Raw genomic sequence first — 19,217 nt, 5'->3', positions numbered from 1 at the left:
CATAGCTTACATTTAATCTTCTTTTGATAGTATTAACTACAAAATTTTATTTCATTCTAAGCAATCTATATTATATATTGCCATTTCTTTATACAACAATGTCAATTGGATTTATTTATTACAACCATAATCAAAACCTACAAGTTTTAATCTAAGTTTAAAAAAAATATATGAATATTTATGGTGATTTGAAAATCTATGGTAAAGAAATTATATAAATATATACATACATATACATGTACTACCAAAAATCCATGCCATTAGGAAAAAAAGTATTTTACCATAAAATAATGCAACACTTAATAAGAAAGACAAATTGTCATGGACATATGTACTTAATTCAATAATTACCTATATGATTAGGTAGAAATAGATAAAAATGGATTAATTTCAAAATATATTCTAGAGAAGCTTCCTAAAAGCTTCATAGATGTAATTTTGACTTTATATGTGTTTATAGTTTATTATTAGATTACAAACTTGATCAACAAGTTAATGACATGGCACATGTATTGGTGTCATAAACATATATTTATTGTAATTGTTATCTTAGTAATATAAATAGGTAGAAGTATGTAAAGATAGATTAATTTCATAATATCTTCTAAGATATCTTTTTAGAAGCTCATAGATACTACTTTGACTTTATATATGTTTGTAGTTGATTAATAAGTTGAAAACTGGGTCAACAAGTTAACCACATGCCATACATGTTGGTAGCTTGCAAAATAAGTTAATTATGTGGCACTCATATAAAAAACTTGCCTTGCAAGTTAAGATAGGTGTTGTGCAAAGTCAACACATTTTTGAGGTCCTATAGAATGTCGCTACATAGCTCCTATGTAGATAGTATATATAGAGGTAAGAGTAAAGCCTTCTTCACGCTTATCAATTCTTTTCTTATTTCTACTATAGTTTGAAGAAGTTTCTAAGTTTTCTTGTTTTTTGGCAATAACTATTCTAGTTTTTTTTTTTTTTTTTTTAATATATATACTTTTTTATTTCTATTTTGTTATACTTCTTTAAAAAAAAATACTTTTTTATTTTTTTTCATTGAGTTTTTGTCCTTGGCAGCTAAACAAGAATAGACTTACAATGTAAGAGCTTCATCTTTACTTGATTAAGAGTAGATTATTTTTTTTTTTTTTTTTTAATAAGACATAAGCATATTAGAAGTTGCACATTACTCTCTTCTAAACTAATATTATTTATTTTGATCTCAAGTTCTTTTTTTTACTTGTCTTAAGCAATATTAGATATTATTATTTTTTAAAAGTATTATTATAATATAGCTTATCCATATGAAGAATATAATGGCACAAAAATAAGAAAAATTGATGAAATTAATGCTTCCAATGGATCAATTCAATTTTACCACCACAAAGAAGAATTGAAATGACAAAAAGTAGAAATATAGAGATAATTGGAGCTCTTTCAATATTTGCACTAAATCATCTCTTTTCTTATGGTAGAATACCATTTAAAAATTAAAAAACTAAAAATTGCGTTACTTGAGAAGTTTGATGGTACAAGATTAAATTTTCAAGGATTCATCAATCAAGTACAATTAGCAATTGAACTTCAATTCTAAAGCTATTTAATTCTAAGATCACAAGTTAGGTTTATTGAAATATTACTTTTTAATTCTGTATTATCATGATTTTTATCTTTTTTTGAACAACATAATCCAATATTTGGCAATATAGAAGCTTTTTTGGTGGAGTTTTGATCTATATTTTTATTAAGATGGCACATTTTGTACCATGCATAAAATCTATCAAAAGTGACAAAAAAATTAAGCTTTTTCTTAACAACATCTATTGCTATCATCGATTACCTAAAGATATTATATTAAAGAAGATAACTTAGTTTATATCAAGATTTTGAAGAATATTTTTTATTATTCTAAAAGTAGACGTAAAACTATCTTTAGCTTTTCATCTCCAAATTGATAGACAAATAAAGCATATAAATCAAGTTTTAGAATAATATTTGAAGTGTACCATCAACTATCAAATAAATGATTGAATAATCCTTTTATCATTGACAAAGTTTGCTTATAATAATACAATACATTCTTCTTTGCAACAAATATATTATTTTTTTAATTATGGTTATTATCTATGACTTGATATTTTTTACTTTTTAAAAGTTGATAATCTTAAGGTAGAAGATTTAAAAAAATATTTATCTAAGCTACATATAAAAATGAAGGCATGACTAAAAGAAGCTCAAGAATAACAAAAAAATAACACGGATGCCTATCACAAGCAATAACTTTATTTCCATGTTAGTGATAAGATATAGTTATTTTGTCAAAATATTAAAACTATTTGCCCTTATGACAAGTTGGATTACCATAGATTTGAACCATTTCTTATTTGTTAACAAGTCAATCTAGTTGCTTATCAATTATATCTATCAAAGTCTATGAAAATCCATATCATATTTTATATTTTAATATGATAATACGATTATATAGTAAAAAATAAAAATATGGATGTCATAATAGAAGATCCTAGCAAAAAAATATGGTAGAAAAATAAGGATAAATGATAGAAAGATAATAAAAGATTTAGTCTTAATGCTATCTTTTTATAGAAGGAACTTCTATTTATTTTGCAGATGCATAAATGAGCCAAATCAAAGTAAACGAGATAAAAAATAATATAGACATGTCTAGGAGGGAGTTAAAAGTAGATTGTAGCAAAATTTTCTTTAAGAAGCCAAAAATTGATATCCAGCAAGGAATTGTTGTCAACTTGGATCCAAATCAGATCTCAAGGTACAAAACTATACACCTATAGTGACTCCAAGGTTTTTTGGTAGATTAATAAGTGGGATTTGAGAACAAACTTGAAGAAAGATTTTTGGGCTTTGATTTTATGTTAATTGAATTTATATTAAGTTTTGAAGGATTTTCAAAATTAGGAGTATTCTCTGGTAATTTAGATTTTTAGAAATAAAAATATGTTTACAAAATTAAGGATTTCTTAAGTTTTGTGGTGTATATATAGGCAAGTTTTAAATATTGTATTTGTGTTCTAGTTATAAATGTGTTTACAAATGTTGAGGTCAATCAAACTTTTAGATCAAAGTGTGTGAAGGTTTTTGTGGATTGAGGTCTCAAAAATTGGAATTTGAGTGTTAGTGAGTATTTCTAAAATCTTTAGCAATCTATTAAATAGATTGAAGTGAAACTTTTTTTTTTATAAATATTAGACTAAATTTTCAATATTTTAAGAAAAATTTAGAAGCAATTCAATGATTCAAGAAGGAAAAATTAGCATTGAAAGTTTAGCATTCAGATTGGAATAAGAGGCCACTTAATACCCAATTGGATTATCTTCTATTTCTCTTAGTTGGTAAGTACGATTGATTTTATCTTTCTTATGCTTGTTTCTAACTAAGATATTAAAAAATGTGCAAATTTTGAGTTGATATCAATGGTTTGATTATTAGTTGGTAAGGTTCTAATTTTGCTATAGGATTTGTTAAGAGTTTGTTTAAGATCTAGAGTTTGATTGGGATTTGGTCTAGGATTTGATTAGGATTAGGATTTTCTTGGAATTTGGTTTAAAACTTGATTAGAAATTGATTAAGATTTATCTAGGATTTAAGATTTTATTAGGATTTTATTAGGATTTGACATAAGATTTAATTAAGGTTCAATTAGGATTTTAATAAAAAAATTATTTAAGATTTTTTTAAAGATCAATTAGGAATTTAATTAGCATTGCATTAAATTTTTTATTTTTAATATTTCTTTAAGATTCTTTATTTTTTCTTTAAAGGTTTTTATTCCTAGTATTTTTTTTAAATTATTGTTATTTCTTTAAATATTTATTTTTATATTTCTTTAAAATTTCTTCTGGTTTTTCTTTGGAATTTATTTGGAACTCTTTTGTGTTTCTTTTATAACTTCTTTTAAATTTCTTTTGGATTAATCAAAGTTTAATTAGGATTATAAGATCTATTTAAGGTTATTTAAGATTCTATTAGACTTAATAGTATTATTCTTGCATTTCTATTCACCTTTCACAACTAGGTGTTCAATGCATTTTCAATCAAGAATACATATAATACAACAATGTGTCTTTTTTGGAGCCATATAAGATAGTGAATATCCTAAAAAGAAAATAAATATCTTTGCTTCTTATAGAAGTGGATAATAATAAAAAAATTCAAGGTAGAAGAAGTCTTGGACTTTAGACAATATCAACTTAGGTTGAAATATCTTATTCATTGGCACAGATATAATATTAATGAATGTAGATAAGAGCCTATAAAAAAAACTTATAAATGCAATAGAGAAGATTAAAGCTTTTCGTCCATAAGATCCATCTAAATTAAAATGATGAATAGTAAATTTTTTCTATAAAAAAAATTCATTTTAAAAAAGATTGAATTCTAATTTCTATTCTTATTTGTAGTTTTTATATAATTGTGGCATTAAAAAAATGAAGAATCAACAACCAAAATATTTAACTCAAGAGTAATCATTTGCTGACTTATTGAAGGAGACCTTAAGATTATCATAGCCTTCAAGATGATGTTATAAGAATAAAGACCTTCAAGAGCAACATATTCTTCTTTGAATACATGGCAAGATACAATGCATTTGGTATTATAACCTAAGAAGAGAGTCTTGATGTTTGATGATTTTATTAGAAGTACGAACAATTTATGATAGTAATATAAATATTTTCCTTGAAAGAAGTTATGAAGGTCTCAACAATGATCAAATAATAGAGTGGTCTTTCTTCCCTGAAATAGAATATTATTAATAGTTGAGAGGACCTATTAACTATTTTCAAAGGGATCAAAGATTAGAATACATTGCAAATACAATTTGTTCCATCTTAGACTTCTTCTACATATAATCATCGTTCTTTGTAGAACTTGTCCCTAGAAGGAAGAATAATATCATGGATATATTTATTATAATTATAATATAGATAATATAAATAAATAGAAATAAATAAACATAAATTAAATTTATAATATCTTCTAAAGAAGCATTATAGAAGTTGCTTTAACTTTATATGTGTTTGTAATTGATTGATAGATTAAAAACTTAGTCAAAAAATTAATCATGTACTACATATGTTAGAAGCTTGTAAAACAAGCTAACTACATGGAACCTATGTAAAAAACTTGCCTTACAAATTAAGTTATATATTGTACAAAGTTAACACATTTTGGAGATTCTATAGAACATCGCCTTGTAGTTCTTAGGTAGATAGTATATATAGAGATAAGAATGAAGCCTTCTTCACTCTTATCAATTCTTTTCTTACTTCTAATTTAGTTTCAAGAAGTCTCTAAGTTTTCTTATTTTTTAGTAATAGCCATTTCAATTTTTTAGTTTATATATTTTTTTGAAAAAATTTCAATTATTTATTTATTTTCATTGAATTTTAGTCCTTGATAGTTGATAGCTTATAAAATAAGCTAACTATGTAGTGCACATTTAGAAGACTTTTCTTGTAAATTAACATATGTGACTTATAAAGTTAATATGTGTTAGAGGTCTTACAGAATATTTCTACATAATTCTTAGGTAGATAGTATATATGGAAACAAGAGTGAATTTTTTTTCACTCTTCTCAAAGCCTTTTTAGTCTTTAATTTTATTTTAAGACTTTTAAGTCTTCTCGTCTTTGACAATAGCAATTCTAATTTAATATAGTACAATCTTTGAATGATTTTTTAATCTTTTTAAGCGACACAAGAGTATATTAATATTTTAGTTCTTTAAGATTCATATCCTTGGCAGTTTGACAAGAGAGCTAATTCATTGTTCTTATCTTATTTTAGAAGTGAGTAGATTATCCCACTTTTATTGTTGTATTTTGAAAGTTGCATGATACCTACCTTTAAATAAATATTTTAGTTTTTTAACACCTATTTTTTTCTTAAAGAGAGTGGATTATCCTTCTTTGTTGAAATTTTAATTTGATATTAAAGGTTGTGGATTACCTTCTTTTAATTTGACTTGTAAATTTGTTAAGTTGTTTGAAATAGAAGAAAAAATTATAGATGCTATACTTGATACAAGTGAGAATAGATTTGCAACTATCTTTAATTTTCATGAATTTTTCAACATTCTTAAAGTAGAAATTTCACATATCACCAACATCAATTATGGATGCACTATCCCTACACCTGTAGAAGAAGTTCAGAGTCTATGCCAAAAAGTTATGTAGTTCATAGAAGCAAATAGAGCAACCTCACAATCAAATTTAAGAAGTCTTATTTCTATAAATAAGAAAGAAATAAGAATTAATATACTTGAGAAGTTTAATGGAAGAAGATCAAAATTTTGAGGATTTTTACAATAAATTAAGCTCTATTTAAAGTTGTAACTTTTCTAATATCTTGATGGATTTATTCAAGTTGGATTCATAGGTACATTTCTATTTGAAAATACTCTTTTTTGATTTGTATCTTTAATAGAAAAAGTTTCATGTCTACTCTATGATTTGAATTCATTCTTGAAAATGTTTATGGCTACATTTAGAAAAAGTAATCAAGAAGGGATAACACATACTAAGCTTGTAATTCTATGACAAAGATCACATTCAACTACCACATGTATTGCTGAATTCTAAAACCTTACTTGCAATATAGATTAGAATGACAAAGCCCTTATCAATCAATTTTGATATATATTAAAAGATAATATTAAATATTTATTATTGGCAATGCTGAGAGTAGATTCATTGGAGCATTTTATTGCTTAAGCCATTGCATGTAACAATTGATTCTTTGAAAGACACCTAGAACAAAGATTTACTTAGAAAGATACAAGTCAAGCTATGGCAACATCTTTTAAGTTTTTAGAAGCTTACTTATTCAAACCAAAGCCTATGTAAATTAACACAGTATGTTTTAAACATCTTACTGAGAAAAAAAAGACTCATTGTTGTCAAGATTTATACCTATATAGTAGAGAATCCAAGCACATTACTCAATATCGTCCAAAGAAGTAATGCAATCATAAAATAAAGAAGATGGTTGCCAAAGAGAACAATGTGTCAAAAAATAAGTTTTTTGAACTACAATAGGAATTGTACAACTAAAATCTTATATAATATCTAATAAGGATCATATTCTATTATTAGATCTCTCATCTTATTTCAAAATAGAAATTTATTTAGAACCATAAAATCACTAAGTCTTAGCCTTGTTAGATTTAAGAGCCTCAGCCTATTTTATAGATGAAGACTTCATCAAAAAATTGGATATATTTTTAATTAAGAAAATCAATCTTGTATATGTAGAAGTAATAGATGGTTATTTTTTTATTTTTTAGAACATATTACATATGAAATTGTTCCTTTAGATGTAGCAACTAGTGATTATAATAGTTTAGTAATATTTAATGTGATTAAATCTCCTTTTAATCCAATTATTTTATGATTACCATGGTTAGAAAAGTATAATCTTCAAATAGATTAGATTTTTTATAACCTTTATTTTTTCTATAGTTTAATCTAAGATTGTGTTAGGTAAATAAAAATCTATGAGATCATTACATTCTAATAATTATTGATAGGTGTAAGAACTTTTATGCATGCTGCAAAAGAAAGATCAACTTTTGCTATATATGTCACACTCATTGTTGATGGAGAAAAGATTTCAAGTGGCATTCTAAGCCAATATCAAGATTATTAAGATATTTTTGAAAAAAAATACAAATATTTTTTTAGAGTATTGTTCTTATAATTCTTCTATTGATCTTCAAGAAAGAGCTCAACTACCATTTGGACCAATCTATAATCTATTACAAAAAAAAATTGGATGCATTTTAAGAATACATTCATGAAAATTTGGCTAAAAATTTCTTATGCCATTTTAAATCTCTAGCTAGTCTTTCTATCTTATTTGTGAAGAAAAAAGATGGATTTTTATGGATGTGTGTGGACTTTTGAAGAATGAAGAAAATCACCATCAAGAATAGGTATCTACTATTAATCAAGACTTCTTTATCAATTAAATTAAATGAATATCTATACAAAAATAGATCTATAAGGAGTATACAACCTAATATGTATTAAAAAAGAAGATGAATGAAAAATTATATTTTAAATTATGTATAGACATTTTGAATATAATGTCATGCTTTTTGGACTTATAAATGTACCAATTGCTTTTTAACATCTAATGAATGATGTCTTTCATGAGTTTTTTTGATGATTTTATTATCTTTTATTTAAATGATATTTTAATCTAATCTAAGAATACATAAGAATACATAAGAATATGAAGTTTATCTTTGTTGTGTATTACAAAAATTAAAAGATGTAGGATTACATATCAAGATAAAAAAGTATATATTCAACACTATTCAAGTTGACTTCTTAGGATATATCATCTCAAACGATGGTCTTATGATAGATGTTATGAAGATCTAGACTATCATGGATTAAAAGATTTTAAAAATAGTAAAAAATGTACAATATTTTTTATAATTTATAAATTATTATTAGATCTTTATTAAGAATATTTTTTTAAGTTATGGCTCTTCTTATACATCTAACATGTAAAAACAAACTTGAGTGGAGTAAAGAAGCTAAAGTATCTTTTGAAGCCTTGAAGACAGCATTTATTTTTATACGAGTTTTTCAAGATAATATTATTTCTTTATAGAAATAGATGCATTAAATTTTGCTATAAGTATTGTTTTGTTACAAATTGAAGAAGATGATAAAATTCTACCTAATAGCTTTTTATTCTTAAAATTTTTGAATAATTAAGATTAATTATAAGACCAATAATAAAGAAATTTTTAGAATCATGGATTCATTTCAAGAATGAAAATATTATTTAGAAGGTACTTTTAATCCAATCACTATATATATAAATCATAAGAACCTTAAATACTTTATATTGATACAAGTTTTGAATCATTGCCAAGTCCATTAGAATATGTTCTTATTAAGATTTGATTTTAAGATCACTTATCAACCTAGAAAACAATAAGATTTATTAAACATTATTATATTACATGAAAACTTTTTTGAAAATGCATCAAACATCTGGCTATAGAAGGTAGAAGAAAAATTGCAACAACTTTAATAGAATCTTAAATAAATTTTAATTAAATCTTAATAATATTAATCAAATTTTAATAAAATAAAAAATTCTAAAAAAATTATAAAGAAATCATAAAGAAATAATAATTAGATCTTACAAAAATCCTAAAGAAATTCAAAAGAAATATTAGAAAAAACTTAAATAAATCTTAAATAAATTTTAAATAAATCCTAATTATATCTTATTTTAGTCTTAATTGAAATCTTAATAGATTTTAATTAAATCTTAGGTCAAATACTAACTAAATTCCAAATCTTAAATAAATCCTAAATCCTAACCAATCCCTAGATAAATTAAGTTAATCCTAGGGCAGTTTAGAAACTCAATATCTATCAACTATATTATTGATCTTGCTTAAGATTTTACATACTTTTCAACAATTAAGTTGGCAACAAGCATAAAAAATTTGAAGAAGGTCGAACTTATCAAATAAAAGATGAATGTTCAGGTATTGGCTAGCCTCCTACTCTAATTTGAATATTAAACTTCTAGCAGCAATTTTTCCTTCTTGAATAGTAGAATTGCTTCCAAAATTTATCTAATTTTTTTTTAAATTAAGTACAATTTCTATAAAAAAAAATTAACTTCAATCCAATTGAAATATTGCTAAAAAACTTAAAAATATTCATTAATCATCAAATTCTAATTTCTCAGACTTCAATCCATAAAAACCTTCATACACTTTGATTTAACTATTTGATTGATGTCAAAAATTTTACACATATTTATAACTAATACATAAATATTATTTTCAAATTTTATCCATATACATACCACAAAAGTCAAGATATCTTCAATTTTATAAACATAACTTTATTTTTAAAAATATAATCTAACTAAGAACATTACTAACTTTGAAAATTTTCTAAAAATTAAATATTATCTTAATTGATAAAAAAAATAATGCTAAAAAATATCTTTATCAATTTTCTCTCAAATTCCACTCTTAAATCTATCAAAGAACCTTGAAATTACTGTAGATGTGCAGTTTTGTGCCTAAAGGTCTAATTTCAACCTAGGTTGACAACCAGTCCTTTGTGAGTATCAATATTTCGTAATTTGAGGTAATTCTTACTTAAACCTATTGATAACTCTCTTCTAAATATGCTTATATCAATTACTTATTTCATTTACTTTGATTTGAGGCATTTATATTCCTACAAAGTAAATAGAAGCCTCTTTTCTAAAAAACGGCATTAAGACTAAACCTTTAATTACCTTCCTATCATTTATTCTTACTTTTCTATTATATCTTTCTATTAGGCTCTTCTATAACAACATCCATATTTTTATTTTTTACCATATAGTGATATTACTACATAATAATACCTTTTTTAGACATTCTTATCTTGTAACAAAAGAAAGAGATGTAGCTTTTGATTAACAAAGAACAATCTTCTTAAAGTTGGAGCATTCTCAGCTTTGAGTAATAAAATCAGTATTGACTCTTGTTTCAATCTTTTTCAAGTAAGTTCAATCAAATATGTCCTTTGATCCTCTTCTTCATGATATTAAGGATAATTCTATAAATTCTTATGATACTTCTAAACTCAAGTTTAAGAATAATTTACTCTATTTTGAGGATCATTTATATATTCTAGAAGGTGAAGCATGATTACATATTCTTCAAGCTTGGAATGATTTTCTAATAGTTAAAAATTTAGAAAATAATTAGACTTAAAAGCTAGTATCTAGAGATTTTTGGTAGCCTCAAATATAGAAGGTAGTCAAAGACTTTCTATAATCATGTGAATTTTTTTTAAGATAAAAAATTCCTCATCATCAACTTTATAGACTTCTTTAGTTATTACCTATTCCCAAACAATCATGGTCTTTTGCTTCTATAGAATGACAAAAGATTAATATGGATGCCTATTATAATGAACAAGTATAATTCAACATGGATGACAAGATATGATTATTTTGTCATGATATGAAGTCTATTCATCTTTGTAACAAGTTAGATTATTGTAAGCTTGAATCTTTATCTATTTTTAAATAAATCAATCATGTTATTTATTGGTTACATCTACTAGAGTCTATAAAAATCCATCATGTATTCTTCATGTTTCTTTTTAAATATATAAAACAATGAATATCTCAAAAAAAAAGGCAAATGCCACCTCTTCCTATAGAAGTGGATAATAATTAAGAGTTTGAAGTAGAAGAAGTCTTAGATTTAAGGTGATGCCAAAATAGATTAAAATATCTTATTCATAAGCATGAATATGATATTAATGAATTCATGTATAAGCCAACAAATAAACTTGCAAATGTAGCAAAAGAGATTGAGATTTTTCATTGACAACATTCAATAAAATCAAGATAAAAAATAATAAGATCCATGAAAGATGATGATTGCTCCTCATAGAATTTATCTTTAGAAGAGGGATAATGTCATGGACATACATATTTACTATAATAATTATCTATATGATTAGATAGAAGTAGATAAAAGTAGATTAATTTCATAATATCTTTTAGAAAAGCATCTTAAGCCTAATAGAGTCAGTTTTTATTTTATATGGATTTGTAATTGATTAGTATGTTAGAAACTTAGTCAGTAAATTAACGACATATCATATATGTTGGTAGGTTATGGAATAAGCTAACTATGTAGTATACATATAAAAAAACTCACCTTGCAAGTTAAGATATGTGTATTATAAAGTGAATATGTGTTGAAGGTCCCATAGAATATTGCCACATAGCTCTTAGTTAAATAGTATACATGGAGGCAAGAATAAAGCCTTTTTTCACTCTTGTCAATGCCTTTCTAATCCTTTGCCTTATTTCAAGACTTTCTAGACTTTTTGTCTTTGGCAAAAGCCATTCTAATTCAATATATTAGTATCTTTGAGTGACTTTCTAATCTTTTTGAGTGACATAAGACTTCATTGAATTTTCTTTCCTTGAGATTTATGTCATTAACAAAAATACATGTGAAAATATAACAGATATTTTTGGCTAATGATAAGGCTTTTTAATCTCAATCAATGAAAAGACATTTAATTTCAACCAATAAAAAGATTTTTTTAATATACTATAAAAAACTTATATTTATAGTAATTTGGATCTAATTTTTAATTATTTTATTAGATAATAATTCTATTATATATATATATATTATTAGATACAAAAAAATTATAAATTTTTAATTTATTATTGTTAAGTAAAAAATTGACTATTTGCAAAGAAATATTAATCAAGAATATATATATATATATATATATATATATACATTGATTAAGAAATTTAAATTATATATATATATATATATATATATATATATATATTCATAACAATGAAATCATTAATATTTCTATAATATTATTAGCAAGTACAATTCTTACTTACTTTAACAACTTAAATAGCTAAGTTAAAGGAATTTTGGCCAAGCCACACTTTCTACATGCTTCTTTTGATTGCTCCATATTATTATGATTATTATCAATGTCATTGTTATCATGCATCTTTATATAAAAATATTTAGCAATAAATTTTAGTACATAAAGATATGTATACTTATTTAGCAACAATTTTTTTATTTCTAAAAAAATTTATAATACCAAATTTCAATACATGATTGTATATAAATTTTAGCTTTTAATATATATATATATATATATATATACTTTTTTGTACATAGAATGGATTGATTTGTGCAACTTGCTGATATTTAAAAGTAATTTTGGATTTTTTTTTGTGAATCCTTGATAATATTTCCAATGTAATAAAGCCATACAATTAATATCATTCAACACTATATTTATAATTTTGTGTTTCTCAAACCAAAATTTTTCTTATAATAAATCATTAAAAGAAAAGAAAAAAAAATGATATTTATGATTAAATAAAATCACATTAAATTAAAAGAATTTTCATAATTATTGTATGGTAAATAACATGCACTCAATTTTTTTTACAAATAAAATATTGAAAAACTAATATGCTTATTTATTTGTGGCAATGGTTTTGAAAAATATAATAGTAAAGAAAGCAAGCTTGAAATGTGTTAAAAAATTGTGTGTAATATTTTTAACATTAAGAATTAAGATTATTATTATTATTTTTAAATCCATAATATTTTGATAAGATATATGCAAGTTTTTTCTATTTTTTAAAAAATAATCCATGCGCTTATGGATATGAATGCAAATTAAATTGAAAATCATTTTGTAAGGTTTAAAAGATTTCCTAAAGTAGAAATTGTAACTTATGTAAGAAACTCTTAAAATTAAAGAAACCACCATATGTATATATATATATAGATATATATATATATATATATATATATATATTCAATGTATTTTTATTTTAATTTATTTTAAATTTATTAAAATATTTGGCCCATGTAAAAAAAATTATATATTTATTTTAATTAAAATTTTAAAATAAAATTGATTATTTTCCAACAACTATTTAATAGAATATCCTCAAAAGAAACAAAAAATAAATTTTAATTCTAATTCATAAAATTTATAAGATCAATAATTTATTGCAAAAAATCTATTTGAAAATCATGAACAAAAAAATATTTTCATGATTTCTAAAATTTTGTATATATATATCAAGAGAGAGAGAGAGAGAGAGAGAGAGAGAGAGAGAGTTGTAAAAGTTATACCCTAATGTTGATCAAGCCATACTCTCCAAACCATGTGATAAATAATTTTAGAGGACATGGAACAAGGGACGGGAATAGGAAAAGAAGCATATGAATTGGAAATGGAAGATTGAAGATAAAACAACAAGAGAGAGAGACATAGATAGACAGAATTGATCATGAGATGGTAATATAGGGTATAACTTTAACAACATTAGAATGTATCTTTTTTAGTATATGCATTTAATAAATTTATTAATATATGTATGTATATATATATATATATATATATATATATTTATTTATCTAACTTATTTTTTGATTTTTTGATATATATTTATTTATCTAACTTATTTTTTGATTTTTTGCTTATAAAAATATTTCAAATGTATTTTTTATTATCATTTTAGTCTTTTAATGTCAAAGACATCCTTGCAAACTTATATATATATGTGTATATATATATATATATATATATACCAACATACATACATGTTTAATATAATATGTTGGAACACTTGCGAATACTATTGATAAATTATATTAGTTTTGATGCATAAGTATATAAAGAAGAATCCAACTTATAAATCTAGTTTTTGATAGAATGATTTTGAAGTATCATACAAAGGATTCAAGACAAAAATATTGTACATATTTTATTTAGAGATTTTTTTTTATATGTAAAATCATGTGATTTTTATGATATTAAATTATATCAATTTCTTATATAAAATTTTGAAAATCTATTGAGATTAGAAAAAAAGCTTGCTTTGAAATCAATTACTAGAAGAAGTTGAAGAAAAGTACAAATACAATAAAATAAAATTGATATAAATTAATCCATACTTGGAAATTAATATATTTCTTCAATTGAATATATAATTGCTATATACTAAAAACAAAATAGCATGCTTTTGCCATTCTTGATGTTGTTTAAAAACACCCTATTGCAAAAGAAAATTAATTTAATTTTTATTTTTTAAGTTATCTCTATTATTATAATTAAATAGAAATCCATACCATTGGGTACAAAAATTCAATAATATTTTAATTTTTTTAGTTAAAAATCAATAATTCCTAAAAAAGTATCAATTCATATAAATAAACAAAAAACAAGAATCAAATAATAATAGAACCATTTAGGTTTCTTTAGCATTATTAGCAAAAATAATTCTTATTTACTTCAATAACTAAATAGCTAATTTAATATATAAATAGAATAAATTATGCTTATTGTGGTATTTTTAGATTTATTATTTTTAGAATAAAGAATCTTGATTGTATTTAGAAAAGTACATTGTGAAAGGACAACATAAAGTTTTATATTGTGAAAGAATAACATATATTTTTGGCCATAGGGACTTCTTTGTTTCAATCAATTGACTAATAAGAAGGTTTTTTTTTTTTTTTTTTTTTTTTTTTTATCTCTTTGTCTAATAATTAAGCTTTCTTATTTTATATATATATATATATATATATATATATATATACCAATCCAACTTTATGTTTCTTATTAATAAAAGGGCCCCATTACACCAATGCAACATGCCCAAATTTGATCAAGTCAAAAAATATAGAGCTTCAAGTTTGAATAAAGCTAGAACTCTACTTCTATCATTTACATTGTATTAAATACTAGGTTGGATTATGGTAAAAGATTGTAAAATAAAAGCACAAAATTAAGGATTTGATTGTAGACCATAGTTTAATTCTTTGTTGGTTAAACAAACCAAGGAAACTATGAAAATAAGACTAGTTGCTTATTTAAATAAAACATCAACATCTTCAATAACATTGCCTAAATACACATAATCTAAAAGAGGCTAAAAAATTAGATGAGAATTTGAGAACCACCATCATCATCAAATAAGAACTTTCTAGATACATTGCTACTATTTTCTAGAATAGAATATCCATTTCATGGAAGTTGTGTATACACCTTTATCCAATAGACAGAAAGGTACGTATCCAACAACACAATCTTCTACTTGTATATATGTGCATATACCTATACATACACATATATCTTATGCAATGAACTGGAAAAAATATATTATTTCATTTCAAACTTGAATGTACAAGAAAGAAAGAAAGAACTTGAACATCTTACTGTTTGAAGTTGTGGTTAGGAGACCATGGTAATGAAAATAGCAACATAAACATTTCATAAAAAATAAAAAGAAGTGGGAGGCGTGACTGCATGGCCCGAATCTGAACATTCTTTCTAAACCCAACCTTCCAACTTCTGATTAAGCCTCGAATGTGAGTGCGCCTCTACGTCGCTACACAAATCCTTCGTTCCGCAACAATGGAGGATAGAGGATGCGCAAGCAAGCGGTGCGCTCCGCGGATGATGATGATGTTGCTGCTCTCGGGTGTGCATCTCGGTGGACATCGGATATCGCAGCGAGATGGCGCAAGACCGTTGGGAAGGAAAAAAGGAAGGAAGGGAAGGATGAATTAATGGATGGATGGCAGCCAATTGGCATCGGCACAGACTCGCCACGTTCACCTCCACCACCACCGCAGCCGCCACGCCCACCTCCAAATTTCCCTTCTCCTCAGCTGGCAAGGTTTCGACGATGAGAATCCGAAGCGGCACATTTGCATTCCGGGTTAGCTGAAGTCAATCCTGCTGAGTTCTTAGTTGGGTACCGCTTCTCTGTTTCTCTATTGTTTTTGTTTCATATTGGTTGCGGTGTGGCTTGTCTTTGCTGGAATTAGCTCTGCTTTTTTGTCTGAACAATGTGCATCGTTTGTTGTCGTTGAGCTGCTTGGGTTTATGGGAGTGCGTTGTTGGGTGCTTCTTCTTCTGTTTTTTTTTTTTTTTTTTTTTTTTCTTCTTTTTTTTTTTTTTTTTCCTTCTATTTTTCTCCTGGTGGTCTTTTATTTTCGATTGCGATGCTTGTGAGTGATTGTCGTGAGTAGTAGGGGTTTTGTGTAATTCGCTGTGGGCATGGTCTCGTGCGGGGGGATTGTGCTGCGCTGGAGCTGTTGATTCTCAAGTGGGTTTGAGCCGCTAGGATTTTTGTAGAAGGGAAGAAGCCTTTACTTTCGTGACGCTGGTCACTCGGTTAAAATCACACGCTTACTGATTTGTATGCCAGTTCATTCTTGTCGTGGACTTCTCGCGTGTGGCAGAGCGAAGGTCTTTGGTTTTAGTAACAAACACGTCTTTATGATGGCGTCTGCGTGGGGTACGAATCAGATCATGGCTCTGTACTCGCGGAAGAAGCAAAAGATGTCTTCACCTGAACGTACAGTGCAAGTTTCTGTCTCGCAACCGCTTTCTGCCGTAGGAAAGCAAAATCTAGGTCATACTCTCGCTGAGACACCCGTGAGAACCTACTCTACTCATCCTACATACCCCTTTCCAATTGCAGACCTTCACCCATCGGGAGGGCTGCTGCACTCAGAGTCAATTCTGACATCGGCAGGAAAGGTGATAAAGAAAGGTGACTTGGATCTTCTTTATTTCCAGGCTTTCATCAAAGCTCCTATGGCGAACATGCTGTACAAGCACTTGCTTCATGAGCTACCCTGGTACAAAGTCATGTATATAGCTCGGGGGATGACAATCAACACACCGCGCTACACCACCGTGTTTGGGATTGACGAGACCGCAGTTTTCGAGGCGCCCTCTGACGAAGAGGGTGGGGAATCTGTTGGTGACGACGAAGAGAAGAAACATATCAGAACGCACATACCTGTAGCAGGGCCCAGGGTTTTGTCAGCCATATCCAAGCAACCCGTGCCAGAAAATGTGTACCACAAGCCACCGCGGCCGATCCCTCGTTGCCTGCAGGAGCTCAAGAGGTGCGTGGAGCAAGCTACGGATGAGTACTACAATTTTGTGCTAGTGAATTTCTACGCTGACGGCACACACTCCATCTCGCCTCATTCTGATGACGAATCCTTCCTTGGAACCAACCCTTGCATAGCTTCTCTTAGTCTAGGTGGAACGCGGGACTTCGTAATGAAGCACAAGACGAGAAAGGATGTGAATTCGGAGAAATTTGCACTTCGGAGTGGAGATATGGTGGTGATGCGAGGGACTACACAGGCAAACTGGTTCCACAGCATTCCCAAGCGCACAGGGAAGACGCAGGCAACAGCGCCGCGCATCAATGTGACTTTTCGGAAGTGCATCAATGCTAAGGGAAGCAACAACTACTCCCATTACAACGTTGGAAGTGGACCCATTCATCGCTTTGTGAACGGAGCTATGATGGAGCAGACCATCACTGAGTAGCGAACCCTAAAACTCTGCTGCTTCTGCTTCGAATCCTTCACATCAACGGAGAATGTGGGCACCTTGAAGAGCGTTGGTGGCGTGTTGCACACGCACCTGCATCCATTTTCGCTTCTTCGCCACGGCTGCGTGCTGGGAAGATCTTCCTTGAAGAGCCAATAGAGATTTTTGCTGAATATCTTCATGTTTTGAGGACATCCGATCGAAGACTGGTTATTCGGAGCTTGATAAGCATTCGCGTCCTGTATTCTGATTTGTCCTCATCACCCATTGGGTTCAGATATTGAGTACTGCAATATTCTGTGGCTGTCGAGACACCATTGCCGCCAGTATTGCTCAGTTCATAACAAAGAACCGCTTCATGGCAGACAAATCATGTTACCTTATCATGGAGCAAACTGGAAGACGAAACTTGAGGACGGCAGAAGAAGAATCACCTCACGAATTTGACACGCCGTCGTTTGTCATTCAACCTGCATGTTGCAGACTGAACACCTGATTCTACTTACGGTACCTTTACCTCCATTTGTTAACTGCTGATGCAATTGCCGAAAGTCCATGTCTTCTTCTACTTCTTCTTCGTCTCAGCTTTTCTTTCGTGGCTGTAGCTTCTGTGCAAATGCTTGTTCTGCTCAGACTATTGTGCAGTCAAGCTGGTTGCTGCATGAACTAACTTTCCATGTGGGTCACACAGTAGCATTCAACTCGCCATAGATTCGGGGCAGAGAGCACATAACCTCTGCTTATTGTGCTTGTTATCAAAGAGTAGATTCTTAGAGGGAGTTTTTCTGATTGTTGGAAAGATTAAAACTTGTTTTTACGAAGTGTATACACTAGCATGTTATACAATGTTGAGATTTTGAAAGTGGGTGAGGATTTTGTTTTTGTGTTTCTTCCGCGAATAACATTGAAACAAATCATTTTATTTTGACAAAAAATCATGTTTGAGATACTATTATGTATAATGTGGTTTGACATGCTTTGTTTTTACAACTAAGTATATTACATTTGATTGTATATTATATTTGTTTGCTGCTTAGTTTTGAAATCTTTGAAATCTTTAAAATATTTAAAGTATTACTATGATAATTTTTTTAATTAGAGAGTAAAAAAATATGTATTACATGTGCTATTGTCTATGTATAATCATCAAAATAAATAACATTATTTACAATAAAAATAAAAATAAAATTGTAAAAATCTTTATTATTAAGATATAATTTGAGATTTAAGTTGTGTTTAAAATATTAAATTCATTTT

General features: G+C 27.1%; 1 protein-coding gene across 1 annotated transcript; it reads left to right on the top strand.

Moving 5' to 3' along the window:
• Positions 1 to 16,587: 16,587 nt before the first annotated feature.
• On the top strand, positions 16,588 to 18,909 carry LOC112273077 (uncharacterized). Its single transcript, XM_024501439.3, has one exon. It carries the CDS (start codon positions 16,806 to 16,808, stop codon positions 17,955 to 17,957), a length of 1,152 nt encoding a protein of 383 aa, XP_024357207.1. The 5' UTR covers positions 16,588 to 16,805; the 3' UTR covers positions 17,958 to 18,909.
• The last annotated feature ends 308 nt before the right edge of the window (positions 18,910 to 19,217 follow it).

This window comes from Physcomitrium patens, chromosome 2 (genome assembly GCF_059467195.1).
Source record: "Physcomitrium patens ecotype Gransden chromosome 2, ASM5946719v1, whole genome shotgun sequence".
NCBI classification, from domain to species: domain Eukaryota; kingdom Viridiplantae; phylum Streptophyta; class Bryopsida; order Funariales; family Funariaceae; genus Physcomitrium; species Physcomitrium patens.
The sequence above is the reverse complement of the archived record's forward strand: the minus strand, read 5'-3'. Positions and strand labels throughout refer to the sequence as shown.